General features: G+C 54.7%; 1 protein-coding gene across 1 annotated transcript in view; it reads left to right on the top strand.

Annotated features, from left to right (window-relative positions):
- Positions 1–18057, top strand: part of DTX1 (deltex E3 ubiquitin ligase 1) — a 36153-nt gene that overhangs the window by 13517 nt on the left and 4579 nt on the right. Inside the window, exon 3 of the mRNA XM_055322265.1 lies at positions 5816–6500. Within this exon, the coding sequence (XP_055178240.1) occupies positions 5816–6500 (685 nt within the window). The remainder of the gene's footprint in view (positions 1–5815; positions 6501–18057) is intronic.

Genomic DNA, 18057 nt, shown 5'->3' with positions numbered 1-18057 from the left:
ACCCTGAGAACTGGTACCACATGGCCTTTCCTTTACTCCACGAATGGAGCATCAGTCCCAGCTGTCCCAAGGTTTCACTTCACTGGGCCTCAGTTGCCTCATCTGTAAGACAGGAATAATTCTGGAATTCCCTGGAAGGAACCGTGTGCAAGGAGAAATGAGTTAGTAAAGGAAAGTGCCAAGCACAGCATCTGGCACACAGTGGGTGCTCAGTAAATGCTCGCTGTAGCTACCGTCAGCCCCCTCGTCTCTCCTCCCGGCTCTTCCTTGTCTCTTGGTTTCACCTCTTGTTCTCTCTGACTCTCCGTGACTATGTCAGTCTCTAGGTCTGGGCTTTGTTTCTTCGTGTCTCTCCCACGTGCTCCCCGTGCTGCCCCCAGCTCTCCTGGTACCTGCCACAACATCTCCCATTTTGATCTTGGCTTCCCTTTGGCAGTCTCTCTGTGCCTGTGTGTCTCTCTGCACCCCTCTCTACCTATCTCTCACTCCCCACCATGTTTCCATCTCTCTCCTTGTCTCTGCCCCAGGTGGGAACCACTCAACTGGCTGTAGTGGCTGAGGCTGCGGCCACCCCCACGCCCGGTCTCAGCGGGCCCAGCTCCTGAAATCCTCCAGCTGACATTTGGCCAAAGCTCCTTTTGCCTCAGTTCAGCTGGAACAAGATTGAAATTTTTCAACCAAATATTCTTAAGAAACAAAGGGGAGTTTAGGGGACAGACAACGAAAGTAGACACACAAAACAGGCCCAGAAGCAGTCTGTGCTTGTCACAGGTTCCTAACTGCCACAGGGGGAGTACGTACCACTGTGGTCGGTGCGCTGGGTACCCTGGACGCCCGAGAGGGAAGTGGTCCTGCTCAGGGACACTCAGCAGAGTGGGTGGGTGAGAAAGACCAGCTGTGTCTCCAGGCCCCCAGTTTCCCAGGCTGAAGAACCTCCAGCCCCATCTTAGACCCATTGTTGTTGCCAAAAATCTAGGCCAAAGCCACTGGGGAGGAGAAGTGCTCCTGCTCCCCTAGAAATCTGAAGATCGCAGCCCAGGCATGTCCCCAGGGAACCAGCCGACCCCCCTCGGCCTGGTCCCCGGCCAGCCGGAGCCCCAAGGTGGATGGAGGGGCAGGCGGGCAGCAGCAGGCATTGCAGGGTGCAGGGCCCAGCAGGGAGCACAGCAGCTGCCCTAATTACTCCAGCTCTCCAGGTTCCAATCTCGTTTCAAAAGGACTCCAGGGACGCAGCCTTTAATAACTACCAGTAAACAGGCAGGAAAATCGATACGTGGTAAATAGAGCCCTGGAGAGAGGGACGCCTGGGCTGGCTGGGCCTGACCTGCTGGGAGGGGCTCGGAGTCCTTTGTCGCAGAGCTGGCCAACACTGGCCTCTGGAGCCCTGTCCCCCTTCCCTGGGGACCTGTGTGCGCTTTGGCTCCCGCTACAGTCTCTGCTCCCTCTCCATTGACATCAGCCTCTCCTCCTCCTTTCCACTCCCTCCGAGCCCCAACCTGTGCCAAGTAGCTTGCCCGTTTCCGTTGCAGACACCTCCTTTGCGCCAGACTCTGTGCCTGGTGCTGGGAACGCAGGCATGGGTCCGACCTGGTTCTTGTCCTCCTGAAAGTCATCAACCAGTGAGGGAGATTAAGAACAAAAATGAATCATGACAATGCAAGGACAGTTGTACAGTGTAAAGCTGCTCACGCCGGCCATAGCAGCAGAAACAGAAAAGCAAGTCCAGGAAGAGATGGACACGTGGAGGGTTTTGTTGGATGAATAGGAGTTCACCAAGTACATAAGGATGGGGAGAGGGGGCATGTGGGTAATGTATGTAATAATACCAGCTGTCCTAGTTAGCATTCATTGAGCACTTACAGGGGCCAAGCACTCTGCTGGGCACCTATGACAAGCATCGTCTTGTTTTGTCCTATAGTACTTCTTTGGGGTTTTTATTCATACCCCCATTTTACAGATGAAGACACTGAGGCTTTGTGTGCAGCCAGGATTTGCACATGGCCTGTGAGACTTCTGAGTTGTTTCTCTAAACCACTTCTCTGTGCACCTCCTGCCCTGCCCAGCTCAAAACTTGACACACAGAGGTGGTTAAGTAAAGCAAGTTCCCATCCTTTCCCTTACCATCCAGGGGTTACGCCTTTCAGGTAACAAGGTGCCTTAACCCTCACTAGGAGGCTAATGGTGGTACTTGACACATGTCAGACCTGAAGACCATCTATCACGAGCCCTCATTTTGCAGATGGGAACACACAGGCTCTGGGGAGAGAAGACCAGCACTCAGGAGCAGAGCAGGAACAGAATTCAGAAATGTTGCCTCTAATCCCCTCTCAGGCCTGCCCTGGAGGAACAGCATTGTCAAGGAAAAAATCAATATGCACACACTCAATTAAAATGATAAATCAGGCATCAGAATGAGGCAACCCGGGAGACAGGGCAGCGGAGCGGGGGCGGGGGGGTGTTCATATGATTGGCTTGAACAATATAGGAGTCCAGGGACTCCACCCTCACATGTCTCTCTCGCATCCATGACTACAGCTCTCTGCCTAGATTTTCCCAGCTCTTGGAGTCTGGGCAATTGACAGGAGGCAGGGGTAGTCCATAGCTCTTGGGATTCTGACAGAGGGGAGAGCAGAGCACAAGCTGTTTCAGCCCTGGGTAGGGATCCAAGTGAAGGTCAAGGAGAGTCTATGCTCGGGAGAGAAGCCTGAGTGAGGCAGCGGGGAGGCAGGGGTCTTCAGGAAGGTTCATGGTGGGTCCCCACCCATCTGGCTGCAGATCCCTCAGCCAGGCACCTTAGGGTTGTGCCAGTTAATAGCAGTAATGCCCTCCACATTGTGAGGGTCTCCTGCCTGCCAGGCTCTGTGCTTGGCCCTGGGGATACAGCAGTGAGCAAAGCAGTCAAGATCCCTGACCTCTTGGGCTGACAGCCTAATGGGAAGAGACAGTGAATAAAGGAAGTATGCAGATTAATATATCATATCAGGTAGTGCTGAGTGCCAGGAAGAAAAAGAAAGCCAGGTAAGAAGAGGACAACTGGGACAGCTGTGTTAGAAAGGTGGTCTGGGAAAGTTTTTCTGAAGAAGTGACACTTGAGCAGAGCCCCAAAAGAATGGAGGCAGGAAACCATGAGAACATCTAGGGTCCACTAAGTCATATTCCAGGTGGAGGGAATAGCAGTTGCAAAATCCCAAGGCTGGACAGTGCTTGGAGTGTTGGTGGAACCACAAGGAGACCATGGTAGCTGGAGTGGAGTGAGCCAGAGAGAGGCGGTAGGTAATAAGGCAGAGAGGAAGACGGGATTCTGTAGACTCATGGGACTTGGTAGGAGCTTTGTAGACAATGGGGGCCTCGTAGGTCATAGTGAGGACTTTGACTTTTACTGCAAGTGAGAGGGGAGCCATGGGAGAGTTTTGAGCAGAAGAAAGATGTAATCTGATTTGCCTTAAAAAAAAGGTCCCTCTGGCTGCCATGTGGGAAACAGACTACAGATGGTACAGGCAGAAGCAGAGAAGTCATCAGTCTACTGCAACAGTCCAGGCAGGAGAGAGGCAGTGGTTTAGACCAGGTGGAATCAATGCAGTGAGAAGTGGTCAGGTCTGGGGATCCCTGGGTGGCGCAGCGGTTTGGCGCCTGCCTTTGGCCCAGGGCGCGATCCTGGAGACCCGGGATCGAATCCCACGTCGGGCTCCCGGTGCATGGAGCCTGCTTCTCCCTCTGCCTGTGTCTCTGCCTCTCTCTCTCTCTCTCTCTCTCTCTCTCTCTCTGTGACTATCATAAATAAATTTTAAAAAAATTTAGAAGTGGTCAGGTCTGGAGTGTATTTGAAGGTAGAGGTGACTGCCTCTACTAATAGACTGGATATAAGGTATGAGATAAGTCAGGGATGAATCCAAGTTTGGGGGCAGGGGTGGTAATGGGTCCCAAGTAGCTGGAAGGATAGAGCTGCCAGCAATCGCAATGAGGAGCACCTCAGGAGGAACAGGTTTAGGGTGGGGAAAGATCAGAGCAGATCTTTTCGCAGGGGGTAGTTTGAGATGCCTGATGGGCCTCCACAGCAACCTGCTGAGGAGGCAGCTGGCAAGTCTGGCTCTCAGAGAGAGAGGGTGGGTCTGGAAATGATGGAATTTGGAATCATCAGTGATCCTTTTCTCAGCCCCACAAGGAGGTTGTGGAGTTGGTGGCTTGTGCCCATTTTAAAGATGAGAAAGCTGAAACTCAGGGATGTTGAATCACCACACCACAGGCACAGAGCTGGCAAGTTGGGCAGTGGGACTTGAAGTCTGCCTGCCTCCCTCCCCTGGTGCCCAGCCCAGCCCCTGGGCTCTCTGGCCATTCCCACCCAATCCTCCCCGCAGCTCTGTGGGGGGTGCGTCATGGGCTGGCATCACCTTCATTTTTGAGATGAGGCTCCGAGACTAAGGGAGACTGAAGGGACTTACCCACAGTTGAGGAGCAGTCAAGTGTGCTGCCCCTCTGCAGGTGTGCCAAATGAACCCGGCAAAGCAATCCCTCCACAGAGGTCCCAAGGCACAGAGTGGGCTAAAGCGTCTGAGAAGTCCTGCAGCCAGGACCTTGCCTTATCTCTGTTTTCATGCAGGGTTCCAGGGAGCCTCACTCTGAGCACCTAGAGCTTTGGGAAACATGAAGTCGTGGTTGGGAGCAGAACTTTTTTTTTTTTAAATGGGGGTGAGAATGCTCACCTGACTGGGGTTATCAGGTGGTTGTGTGCATTCTGAATGTACACTCGGCGTGGAGCCCCCCCCAAAGAGCGGTCAGCAAATATCTGTTCAAGGAAGGCACACGTGAACAAACAGATGAATAAAAAACAAAGGAATTGGTGGGCGAAGGGGGATGGACAGATGGAGGAATGGAAGGAACACAAGAGTGACCAAACCCAAAGACAATCTGAGTCTGAACTACTGAATGCATCCAGACATTCAGCAACTCTCCGCTGAGCACCTACTGTGTGCAGGCGCCGGGGATACAGCAGCAGTGAGGAACACGAAGTCCCTGCCTTGGTGACATTCTAGCGAGAGGAGACAGAAAACAAGATAAATCTGTAAAATAGAACTTATGCCAGATGGAGAAAACCAAGCAGGGATGGAGAGAGAGGAAAGGAAGTATGTGGAGGGGTGGCACATTTTTAAACAGGGTGGCAGTAACTGAGAGAATGGCTGAATGTATGAATTAAATTAGGGAGTGAGAAGACATGCATCAGGGAGGAGCAGAAGGGATGACTGCAGGCATGGGTGAAGATCCAGTGAAAGAATTATTGAATGAAGGAAACCCGGAGGGAGGGAGGGAGGGAGGAAGGAAGGAAGGAAGGAAGGAAGGAAGGAAGGAAGGAAGGAAGAGGGAGGGAAGGAAGGAAGAGGGAGGGAAGGAAGGAAGGAGGAAGGAAGGAAGGAAGGAAGGAAGGAAGGAAGGAAGGAAGGGGGAGGGAAGGAAGGAAGGAAGAGGGAGGGAAGGAAGGAAGGAGGAAGGAAGGAAGGAAGAGGGAAGGAAGGAAGGAAGAGGGAAGGAAGGAAGAGGGAAGGAAGGAAGGAAGAGGGAGGGAAGGAAGGAAGAGGGAGGGAAGGAAGGAAGGAAGGAGCGAGCCAGTGGGGGAGTGGTTGAGGGAAGAGATGAATCCGGGCCTGGGGCCTGAATCGAAGCGCCCAGGAGGGAGGGGAGGGGTGAGGCAGGAGGCCGGCGTGCCCCCGCCCCCGCCGCGCCCCTTCCCGGCCGGGTGGGGGGCTGGCCCCAGCACCCCGCCGCCCGCCCGCCCGCCCGCCCGCGCTCTGACCCTCTGACCGCCCTCCCCTTGTGAGCGCAGGCACCATGCGGCCCGTGCGGCGCAACTTCTACGACCCGTCGTCGGCGCCGGGCAAGGGCATCGTGTGGGAGTGGGAGAACGACGGCGGCGCGTGGACGGCCTACGACATGGACATCTGCATCACCATCCAGAACGCCTACGAGAAGCAGCACCCGTGGCTCGACCTCTCGTCGCTCGGCTTCTGCTACCTCATCTACTTCAACAGCATGTCCCAGATGAACCGCCAGACGCGCCGCCGCCGCCGCCTGCGCCGCCGCCTGGACCTGGCCTACCCGCTCACCGTCGGCTCCATCCCCAAGTCGCAGTCGTGGCCCGTGGGCGCCAGCTCGGGCCAGCCCTGCTCGTGCCAGCAGTGCCTGCTGGTCAACAGCACGCGCGCCGCCTCCAACGCCATCCTGGCCTCGCAGCGCCGCAAGGCGCCCCCCGCGCCCCCGCAGCCGCCGCCGCCGCCGCCACCGGGAGGGCCTCCGGGCGCGCCGGCCGTGCGCCCCAGCGCCACCTTCGCGGGCGCCGCGCTCTGGGCCGCGCCCGCCGCGGGCCCCGCCGAGCCGGCGCCGCCCCCCGGGGCGCCCCCGCGGAGCCCCAGCGCCCCCGGCGGCGCGCCCACCCCGGGGCAGAACAACCTCAACCGGCCCGGGCCCCAGCGCGCCGCCAGCGCGAGCGCACGCGCCTCCATCCCGCCGGGGTAAGACGGGCCCCGGGGGCGCAGGGTGGCTGCCCCCCAGGGCTAGGAGCGCGCGATCCGTCGCAGCGACCCCAACAGTCGCGGGCCTGTCTAGCAGGCATCCGCGTTGTGCCAAGCCTTAATTAGGCACCCTGACGTGCTCTCGCTGGTTTCCCAAATGCGCGGGGACTCGGCGCACAGGTAGGTCCCGGCATCACCCCCAGTTTACCGGTGAGGAAACCCATACACCCCCAGGAGCACACAATTCACAAGCGGGGGTGGGGTGGGGTGTCAGAGCAACAGAAATGGAGTATGGAGTGAGCTCCATGTGTATCACTGGCTAAACTGTCTGCCGCACCTCATTTATTACCTGCCCCCCCCCAACACGGTTCTATCATGACTATTGCGGGCGGGGAGGCCCAGGCTGGGAGGGGTGTGTTACCTTCTGACAGTCACCCAGCTGGAGAGCAGGGATTGGAATTCAGAGGACTCGGACTGCAGAGCGGGTGTTGTGTGGTCTTGGAAGTTTTAGAGGGTTTCCTCCCCTCCCCTCCCCAGTCTCTGCCCATCTCCTGCGGAGGCTCCAACCAGCACTGACCCGTTGTTGAGAATATTTCCTCCCTAGGCCGCACCTGAAGTATCGCTGGGACTTTGGGCTAATACTGTGGTTTTCAACCCGCTGCTGAGACTCCCGAGTCACCTGGGGTAGTGGCAGCAGGGGGTGGTGGATAAGAAGTCAGGCACACAGGAGCCAGCCTCCCTGCTCTTGTTCTAGCCAGAGCAGCCCTTTTAGGAATCTCCTATGAATCGGCTTTCCCCGCACGATTTCACTGAGGAAGGGAACCCGGTCATGCGTCCTACGATCATAGTGAGAGGGTGGAAATCCCCGGGTGAGAGCATTTCCAGGCTCCAGGATAGGGACCCAGTTAGTCTGTCCGCTGCCTGCCCTGGAGCCCTGACTCCCATCAGTCTCAGCTTGAGGGAGTGGGAGTGAGAAGGAGGAGCAAAGCCCTTGACCTTGGGACAGACCAGAAGGGAAATGACCAAGTGGGGTGTGGGTTGTCTCAGGCCCCAGGCAGGCACCAAAAGCCAGCTCTGCTTATATCGCTGTGGCATGATCCAGGGAAGACCAGCAAAGGTCGGCCCTGGATATAACCTTTGAGGTCACCACGTCCAGGCTGGAGAAGGGAAGGGACCCTAAAGCTGGCCACCTTGTCTGGCTTCTGTACCTTTGAAAGTGACTCCTTTGGTTTAGATCCCCTCTCAGGCACTTGTGAGTTGTGTGGTCTGGGGAAGGAGCGTCCTTCCCCATCATTGAGCCTCAGCCTCTTCACCTGGAAAAGGGAGGCAGGGTGTCCATTGTGTGGGGACCCGATGTGCCTGAACACCGTGTCTACTCCTTGCAATACTGCCACAGTGGCACTTAGGACTCTTAGCGTCCAGGGAGAAGGTCGGTGTGGGGGCAAGGGAGCCACCACCAGGGCTCTGAGTGGGCGGATGACTCCTGATTCTTCAGGCGGACTACAGCAGCCTTGTCATTCTTCCCTGCATCCTCCCCCCAGGTCCTTCCTCCAGGAGGAGAGGAGGGGTGCAAGCAGAGGTGCACCCCATGTGGCCCCAGCCTCAGGCAGGCCCTGTGCCAACAGAGAGGGGCCCCGTGGAGGTCAGGATGTCCTCTTGGGGAGGTGTTGCAGGAGGGACTCATCCACTTGGGGTCATGGGACTGGAGTGTTCCTTGTGGGTAGCTGCTTGGCTCTATTGTGAGAAGGGGGGTCTGGCAGGCCCCGGAATGACAGCAAGAGTAGTCAACAAGCCCAAGTGGGTGTGGGAGGGGGCAGGACCAGGGAAGTTCAGCAAAAATTTGAGAATCTTCTCTCTGGAGCTGTATTGATGGAACCCACTGGTGGGTTATGAAATCAAAAGGTTGTAACCAGATTTCTCTTGGAATGGAATGGAATGGAATGGAATGGAATGGAATGGAATGGAATGGAATGGAATAAAGTAGAATAGAATAGAAAATACTGGCATGTATCCTACAAAGTGATCATAAGAATTGTACCAGGAACCTTTTACATCCCTTCTCCGTATGTTCAGTGGGTTTCCAGGTGAACTGGATTTCTTAGTCGCTGATGGACTTTATGCAATCCAGTCTTTCAGTGAAGGCTGGGAATTACTCAGCTTTTATTGCTCAATATTAATTCTCCAAGTATGTATCGTGGGTGTGTGTTCACAGAATTGAACAAGACACACTGGGCCCAGAGAGACAGGGAGACAGACATACGGCAAGTAAATGAGCTAAATGAACACAGTGGCTGAAGAGGGAAGTGCTGGGGTGGTGTGGGCAGGTCAGGGAGGACCCCTCTGAGGAGGTAACCAGATCTGAAAAAAGGCTGTTCCAGGTAGAGGGAAAACAGCGTATGCAATTCAGCGAGGCTTGGAGAACATGGCACATTCAGGGAAGGGCTAGGGGTGTGTGGTGCTGGTCAGAAGGACTAGTCAGACAGTGGCACTGCAGGTGCAAAGAGGTGGAGGAGAGCATGCGTCCAGCAGGTTCTGGAAACCATGCAAGGATGGAGGTTTCCTGCTGGAACAGTAGGGGCTGAGATTTTTCCCAAATGGGGTACAGAGCCAGATTGTGTGGGGACTTAGGGGAGCCTGGGCTTGGTGCTGCCAACATTGAGGAGCTATAGAGTGTGCTTGAGCTCAAGAGGGCTGTGAGGAGAAGAATTTCTCCTTGGAGGTGCTGGGCTGATCATTGAACATGTCCTCCTGTGACCCGCTGGAACTCTGTTCTCCCCAGCCATGTGCCCCCGCCCAGTCTGTGCTGCTTCCCCTCCTCCGCCCCCTGGGAGCCTTTTGTTACCCTAAGAACTGACATTGGCCTGGCAAGGGGGGAGGTTGGAACCGTCAAGGGCTTTCTCATCCCTCCCCACCCATGCAGACCCTGCCCAGCCAGACAAGCCTGTGTCAAGGCTCCCGACCCTCTTCCCCAAGGAAGCCCAGCTGAGAATATGCTGTGTGGCTCAGAGCGGGGTGGTGGGCAGGGGGACGTGTGGGCACAGGACCCATGGAGCTGCCTCGGAATGGGGGGGAGGGTCGGGTTCCTCCCAGCTGAAGCAGCTGTTGCCAGGGCACAGCCTATGGGGGGAGAGGGATGGGGGTCTCCAAGGAGCCCTGCAGCCAGCCCCCCGGGCCTCACCCTGGTCTCCCCGCACCCCAGAGCCCTCATGGCCCTCCTCACGGTCTCTCAGGCTCTGTGTTCATGTGTCCAGTTTCCTTTGTGAGGACACTGGTCATAGGCTAGGCCCCCACACACAATGTCATTAGACTTCATTCCAGTCCCCTTTGCAGGAACCCCGTCTCCAAAGGAGGGACTGGGAGTAAGGACCTCAACATCGGAGTTCTAGGAGGACACAATTCAGCTGATAACAGGGTCCCTGTGTCTGGCTCTCTGTGTCTCTGTCCATCTGTCTGTTATTGCATCTCTCCACCTTTCCTCTTCCTCCCTGCTCCCTTCTCGGTACTTCCTTCTGCCCCACAAGACTGACACAGACCCCGAGTCCAGGCCTTTCCTGGTTGGGTGACCTTGGGTGCATGCATGGCTTCGCCTCCCTAGCCTGTTTCCCTATCGGCCAAATGGAGCTAAGACCACTACCACTCACGTGTGCCAGCTCAGCGAGGTCCATAGCACACAAAGCTTTAAAACTGCCCGCCCCGAAGTATGATCACATCTCAGCCCTGGGTGGGGAGCAGGACAGGAGGCCCAGAGAAGGGCAGCGACTTGCCCAAGGTCACACAGCCAGTGGGGCTGGAGTGTCCTCCTGGCCTGGGTATTTTTCCACTGCCCCTATGACAGGGCGGGGAGCCAGCTGGCAATCTGGGCCTGGGGGGCCACGCAGGGGTGGGGAAGATCCGCCCTGTCTCCTGAGAGGGCAGCGTCCAGCCCTTTGGAACGCAGCTGTGGGGCAGACTCAGAGTTTCCACCCCACGTGGTGGAGGGGAGCGAGGGGACAGCTGCAGGCCTGTTTCCATTTACTGAGCCCGTGCTTTGTCCCAGGCTTCATCTCACAGCTTTTACATGCACTGCCTGTCTTTGTGCCCACAGAAACCCCACTTGGCCAGTCCGATTTTCCCCACTCTTCAGGGGGAGTAACGGGGCTCTGAAAGGCTGCCACTTGCTCAGGGTCCCCCAGTTGGGAGTGTGATCCAAAATCCCCAGTAGGCAAGGGTATTGGGGGTGCCCTCCCTTCCCCTGCCTGTCCACCCCAGGGTCCCAGAGACCAGTCCCTGATGCCACAGGGTGTCAAGGAGACCCGGGGGGAGTGGATGGGCCCAACTTCAGCCTCTCCGCTCACTGTGTGACCCTAGTGAACTCATCGCCCTCTCTGGCCCCCTGGCTTCTGCACCCATGAGGCAGGGCTGCTGTCCAGCACGAGGCCAGATGTCACAGTGCCGGTGTTCTCAAGCCTGCACGCACCGTCTGCATCACCCGTCAGCAGTGGGAAGGGGTGCTTCTCCTTCCATCCCTAGCAGACTCGCACCCCACACCAACCTGAGTGGTGCCACAGAGGTGCCCTGAGTGGCATTTCCCTACCTCTGGTTCTCAGTGAGCCTGAGAACCTCTTCCCATTTGCTGGCTGCTGTGGTTCCTTCTTTTGCCAATTACCTGTTTATTCCTTTTGCTTGTCCTTCTCTTGGGCTATTTATTGCTTCCTTATTGATTTGTACACATTCCTTATGCATTAGGGGCATTAACCCTTTAGCTGTCATCTTTTTATCTGTCACAGTTTGCTGTTTCTTTTGACCTTCTCTATAGCTTACCTGTTTTTAAATGAATTAACCCATATATATTGAGCAGCTACTGTGTGCCAGGCCTTGTCTGGGGCCCTAGAGATGCAATGATGAACAAAGTAGATAATCCCTACCCTCTTGGAACCACAGTCTAGTGAGAGATGAATAATAACCTAAATAAATAAATCCTGGAATGTGGTCCAGAGAGGAGTAACTGCTGCAAGGGAAAATAAAGAGTGGAAGACACATAAGGGCTGATGAGAGTGATGTAATTTTAAATAAAGAGGTCAGAAGAGGTGACTTCACTGAGGATGAAATGTTTGAGCAAAGACTAAAGGAAGTTAAGAAGTAAGCCATGCAGAGAACTGGGGAAGGAGCATTCCAGACAGAGGGAACAGCTTGTGCAAAGGCCCTGAGGCAGGAGCAGGCCTGGTATATTTGAGGAGGTCAGTATGGCTGGAGAGGCTGCAGAGGGTATGTAGTATTTGGGGCGGGGGGAGGTCAGAGATGAAATGGGGCCAGTCCTCTAGGGGCCTGAGGCTGCGGGGGGACTTTGGCTTTTATTCCCAGTGAAATGGAAGCCAGCAAGGTTGTCAGCTGGAGAGAGACTGGTGTGATTTTGCCGTAACAGGTCTCCTCTGGATATTGAGAATATGCCGCAGGTGAGGCCAAAGCAGGAGGCAGGAACCCATCTTGGGGTGGGCTTTGATGTTGTAGGTGTATTTGGGTGTTTTCCTCCCATTTTTTTTTTTACTTCCCACCACCAATGATTTTACGTTTTTATTTTAAAGAATTCATGTTCTGTTCTCCAGTGCTTTAATAGACATTACATTTCAATGCTGCGAAAACAACAAAGTACTGAACAGTACAACATGACAAGTCTCACCGTCAGTCACCTCACCTCAACGTGTCCCTGTGGGCCTGTTGCCTGTCCACCCTCCCCCTTTTCCTGGCTTCACTGGGGTGCAGTCTCTGCTCCCTCCCCCAGGCGCCTCACCACAAGGTCAAACCAAACACCCCCACGCCCCAGACCTGAAGCACTTCCTGCCCTGCTCCCTGGGAGGCCAAACCACACACTCCTGTCTGCATGTGGCTGCCCTGGGCCGTGGGAACCGCCAGCCTGGCCCTCCCCTGCCAGGGTTCCCCTGAGAGAGCACTGCTCTGGGGGGTTGGGAGCCCAGGGGGTTGAAGGAGAGTGAGGCTGAGCCCCCAGGCCTCTGGATACATCTGGCCCTAAGTGGCCACCACCCCTCAAAAAGTGTCTGTAGGGGACTTTTGCACCCTTTATTCCCTAGGAGTGGACAGGGGCAGGGATGAGAGGTCCCATTTGACAGAGGGGAAACTGAGGCCCATAGAGGCTCAGAGGTTTGTCCAGGCAGAAAGGGGGAATGAGCAAAGGCCTCCACATAGTGGCTGTGATTGGCCCGTAGGTTTTGCCGGGCCCCTGGGGCAGCCTGGAGCTCACCATGATGTCCTTGGCCTGCAAGCCCTGGGAGAGAGTAGGAGTGGGGACTTGGCTGGCCCCAGGACTGTGGGGGTCAGGTATGGGTGCAGGGGGCACTGAATGGGGGTGGGGGAGGGGCGCAGACCCAAGGAACATGGAGCCTCTCCAGGTGCTGTTCCTTGGGCCTCTCCCCTGACGTGGCACTCTCACTGCTGCCCTCTCCTCACCCACTTGGACCCAACTGACTGAGGCTAGAGCCTCCCAAGGGCCTCCAGAGGACCACAGGGTAAGTGTCAGGTGTCCGGAGGACCCTTGAGGCCAATTGAGGGACCTGGAACCCATCATCAGAGAATGTGACATGTCTGGTAGGGGTGGACAGGAAAGCCAGATGTGGGCAGAGAGATGGAAACTCAGCTGGCCTAAAGGGAATGTCCATGTGGCTTCTTTCTTCCCCGGGGTCCCAAACTTCCCTTTATACCTGGGATAGAGAGAGGCAGCCAGAGCAGGCAGATGGGTCCACTTGTATAGCTTCTCATACAGCCTGGGCCTGAGCCAGCTTCAGGGTCCAGGTCAAAAACTTCAGCCTACCTGTAGGGTACAGTGGGCTCGGAAAGCTTACTCAACTCCAGGTGCCCCACAGATCAGCCTGATGGGGTCAGCCCTGGCCTCTGACTCAGAAACTCCGGGAACCAGTGCCAACTGCACCACTAACCAGCTGGGTGACCTTTGTGAAGTCACTTCCCTTTTCTTGGCCGTAGTCCCATCATCCATATAACAAACGACAAACAGATTCCATCTCATGCACCATCTCTGCTTGAATGGTTACATCTTCCTGGAGCGCTCTTGAGGAGGAGTCTGAAGTTGCATTTTTGGCTCAGTAGAAAGGAGTGCTGGGATTGATTGGCGATGCCTGCCATGGGTGGAGGATTGGCAGTAGTACTATGTGTGCCATGTATTTGCCATTCCTGCTTCAACCTTGTCTCTGGGGGGACATTTAGTATTAGAACTGCAGTTTCTAGGGGCACCACGGGTCCTCTGAAGGGACCACAGAGCTAGCAGGCCAATTTCTCCTTTGGTTCCATCCTCCATTCAGTACTTCCTGAGAACCCATTTGCGTGGAGTTTCAGCCACAATCCTGGGGTCACAGGGCTGGTTCAGACACATTTCTAGAAGCTCACAATCTGGCAGAAGAGATAGAAGTGGAACCACACAATCAGAAAGCAAGATATGATGTCTGTATCCTAAAAAAAGAAAGAAAGAAAGAAAGAAAGAAAGAAAGAAAGAAAGAAAGAAAGAAAGAAAGAAAGAAAAAGAAAAGAAAGATTGTCCCTTGGGAACTAAAAGGGGGTGGCTATGAATACACTTAAGGTAGATCAGAAATGTCCTCATGAAGACAGTGGCCTTTGAACCTGTCTTCAAAGAATAGAAGTGAATTAGGAATAGACAGTATGGATAGGAGGAACAGTGTGGCAGAGGTGCCCAGGCAGGGAAAGAGTAGGGAACAGTGTGAGGAACAGCAGCTTGGAAAATCTTGCATTATCTCATCCTGCCTTTGAACATTGCCTTCCAGCCGGTGCAGACATGAAGCATCTCTGCTTTTCCTTGGCAAGAAGGAAGGCCAAACGCCCCATCCTTTTTTCCCAGACTAGTCCCAGGGGTTTTTCTCTCAGACACAGCCTCCTATATGGTCCTCTAAGCCATGGTGAGGGAACTTAGTTGGTGTAGCATGGCTAAGAGCACAGACTTTGGAGTCTGACAGCCTGGGCTGGAGTCCTGGCTCTACCACTGGACAATCACTTCACCTCTTTGATGGGATGTCACAGACTTTGGGGAATGATTAGATGAGGGAGTGAAGCATGACAGCAGCGTTGGGCTCATGGTGAGTGCCTGGAATATTTGACCACAGAGAACAGCCCACTCTATATGTGGCACATTTACTAAGACAGTTGCGTGCAATGCCCGGGTTCCCCAAAACCTCACCGTGGAGCATTTCTGGAATTTCTCAGGGAACGTTTGCATGGGTTGTTGCGCAGGATGCCGACTTAGCGTGAGTGCTGGCAGAGAAGCTCCAGGGCACTAAAGGCTGCAGCGGTGTTTCTCTGGGACTGCTGCTTCAAGGCTCACTTCAAATGTGCAAAGAACACATGGGGAGAGTGTGCCTGAGCATGTGCATGGGAGTCATCTGCTCAGAATGTTTTCACAATATTCAGGCTTCCTTCATACATGCAACAAGTGTTTATCAAACACCTGCTGTGTGCTATAAACTAGGGTTGAAGCCAGATGGTCAAGGAAGGTCTCTCTGATGAGGTGGCATTTGCAACAGAGACCTAGGTGAGCCATTCAGCATCTGGAGGGAAAGCCTTCAGGTAGAGGGTACAGCAGCTACAAAGACCTTGACAGGGGACCATGCTCAGTGGGTTAGAGCCACAGCAGATGTGTCCAGAGGAGAGAGATGGAGAGGGTAGGAGATAAGGTCACAGAGGCAGGGGGCCTGGTCAGACCAAAGACTTTATAATCAGGTCATGGTCAGTGCTAAGACAATCAATCAATCAATTGATAAGGTAATGCAAAAACAAAGATTTCTCTGGAGTAAAATGGTAGGGAAGGTCTCTGATAAAGTGACATTTGAGCAGAAATCTGTGTTAAGTGAGGGATCAAAGTATGAAGACATCTGGGAAAGAGCATTCTGGGAAAGAGAGATCAGCAAGTGCAAAGGCCCTGGGGTGGGAATATGGCTGGCATGTTCAAGGAATAGCACAAAGATCAGGGAGGCTGTGGTAGAATGGGTGAGGGGTGAGCACAGGGAAATGGAGTTCAAGGGATAGATACTGGCTATCTCATATAGGGTAAGGAAGTTGGATTTTACCCTGAGCAAGGTAGTATCTGTGTGGGGTTGAGGGCAGAGGAAGAACAGGACTCGAAGCAGAGGTGGGAAAGGCAGCAGGAAAACCAGTGTGGCAGTGGGACCCATCTCCACCCTGGGGTAGCCAGGCCTGGCTTCTGGTCAGAGCAGATCTCAAGGGGGCCTGATGGCTTCCTCCTACCCGTTGCCAGGCTGGGCCCCAAGAGGGTGGAGCAGAGAGTGCAGGCCGGCCCCCCTTCCGGGAGGCCTGCGGGCAGCAGACTCCTGTCCAGGGCAGGAGGATGTTCTCGCTGACTCGGAGGAAACAGCGCATCCCACATCAAAAGGGGGCCCCGGGTGGCTCCCACGCTCGGGCATCGTGGGAACCCTGCTACCCTGGGTTCTCTCAGGGGGCTTGCAGACTGAGAGAGGCTGGGGGTTGCCTTCAGACTGTTCCCCAGCTCATGATGAGTAAATAAAAAACAGCCCCACTGTCACACCCTATCCACAACCTTCCCAGGAGCAAGACTAATTTTTGTAAATCAGGCTCTGTGGTTTTTAAGGGCTGCCAGAAATTGTAGGGTAGCTGAGATTTAGAAACCTCACTTCTGAGGTGCCCCCCTGCCTACATCCCAGGCCAAAGACTCAGCAAGACTGCAGCCATGAGCTGGACCAGATGCTGGGCATTAGAGAGACCTGGGGTGGCCAACTGTCCTCACTGATTGGTAGAGGCTGTCCTGAGGATTCTGTTCAGCTCAACAGTGCTGTGATGGATTAGTAATGTCTGCCACAGGTAGGCGACAAGAAGTAGTGATTTGCACGCTAAATATTGTTTTTGCCATCCATTTTACAGATGGCTCTGGAGAAAAGGAAGGATTTTTTTCCCCATGATACAGAGGGGAAGGAAGGAGTTGGGGGACATCTAGAAATATTGAGAGCCTTAGCAGTGTGTCTATACTAGAACTCTTTTGAAGGAGAGGGTAGGGAAGAGGAGAAGCTTGAGTTACATGCCCCCTTTGCTTTCCTGTAAGAGTATGGGAAGGGATGGGGTTAGGTGATACCCCACAGGAAGGTCCTGGAGGATTATGACAGACCCCGAGAGGGTCAGATGGAAACTCAGCCCCATCTCTTGGGTCCCAGCAGGCTGCTAGAAGGAGAAAATCCTTCTCCACTCACACCCCTGCACCAAACTTTTGTATGTTTCAACTCACTGAACCCTCACAAGGCTTTATCCCCATTACAGATGAGGAAAGTGAGGCACAGCATCTTTCCCCACACACACCTCAACTGACCAGGTGCTGGGGGCCTGCCCGCCAGTAGCACCTCCCTCAGGAGCTGAGTTCAGTGGCTCAGGTCGCCGAAGTGTTCGATGAGCCTGACATTTGCTCCAGACACTCCCCACACCCTCGGAGGGGTCTGGGAGGAGTGCTGCAGTAGACCCACATTAGGCCTGTGTTGCCAAGCAGTCAGAGCGGAGAGGTTGTGTGCAGTGCATGTGTGCATATGACTCTATGCAAAGTGTGGACCTCCCCAGCCAAGCATCTGTCGGTGTGTGGGAGTGTGGGTCACAGCGTGTCTGTGTGTCCCATGTACGGTGCGAACATCTGCATGTGTCCCCATGTGCAGTGGGTGGCTGCATGAGCTGGCTTCCCTGCTCCAAGCATTATGCCCTTACAGTGTGTGCATGGGTGTACCTCTGTATGTGGTGTGTTCCCCGATGTGTGTGTGGATGTGTTTATATGGTGTTTTCCATGCAGAAGTGCGTGTATGTGTGTGTGTGTGTCTGTCTGAATTTCTGTATGTTCATGAGTGTGTTCCCTGAGATGCGTCTGTGTGTATCTCTGTATATATGTATGGTATGTGTTCCCTAGTGTGCTGATGTATTTGTGTGCTTGTGTGTCTGCGTGCAAATGTGTGTGGCATGTTCCCCAAGTGCATGTGTTCTGTATCTGTGTATGGAGAATGAGCTTCCTGAGATGTGTGTGTGCATGTATCTGGGGTGGTATGTCTGTGTGTCTGTGTGTGTAATGTGGGGAGGTGCCTGTTTGCGCACTGTTCTCCATGTCGCATGTATCTGTCTCTGTGTACTTGTGTGTGTATGGAGATATAGCACCTGTTCCCCTGGAGTGTGTGTGTGTGTGTGTGTGTGTGTGTGTGTGTATCCACTGCAGCTGCACCCAAGCCTGCCAAGCATACCGTTTGCTTTAAAGATGCTTCCCAGCCGGCGGCCCAGTAGCGACTGTGCCTGCCAGGGGCAGGTGACCAGGCAACACTGGCTGGGCTCAGACCTCAGGCAGGCAGACGGGATTGTGGCAGCAACTTCTCCAGCTGTCCCTGCCCCCATCCCTTCCTGCACCCCCTCCTGGCACATCCCCCAAGCCCTTCTGGTCCCCCCGGCTTTGAGAACACTCCTGTTCATCAAGACATACCCATCCAGCACTCCATGCCCGTCAACAGCCAGACCTTATCACCTACGTAACCAAGCGCTGAAGTCATGAGGA

Source organism: Nyctereutes procyonoides, unplaced genomic scaffold (genome assembly GCF_905146905.1).
Source record: "Nyctereutes procyonoides isolate TBG_1078 unplaced genomic scaffold, NYPRO_anot_genome, whole genome shotgun sequence".
NCBI lineage: Eukaryota > Metazoa > Chordata > Mammalia > Carnivora > Canidae > Nyctereutes > Nyctereutes procyonoides.
The sequence above is the reverse complement of the archived record's forward strand: the minus strand, read 5'-3'. Positions and strand labels throughout refer to the sequence as shown.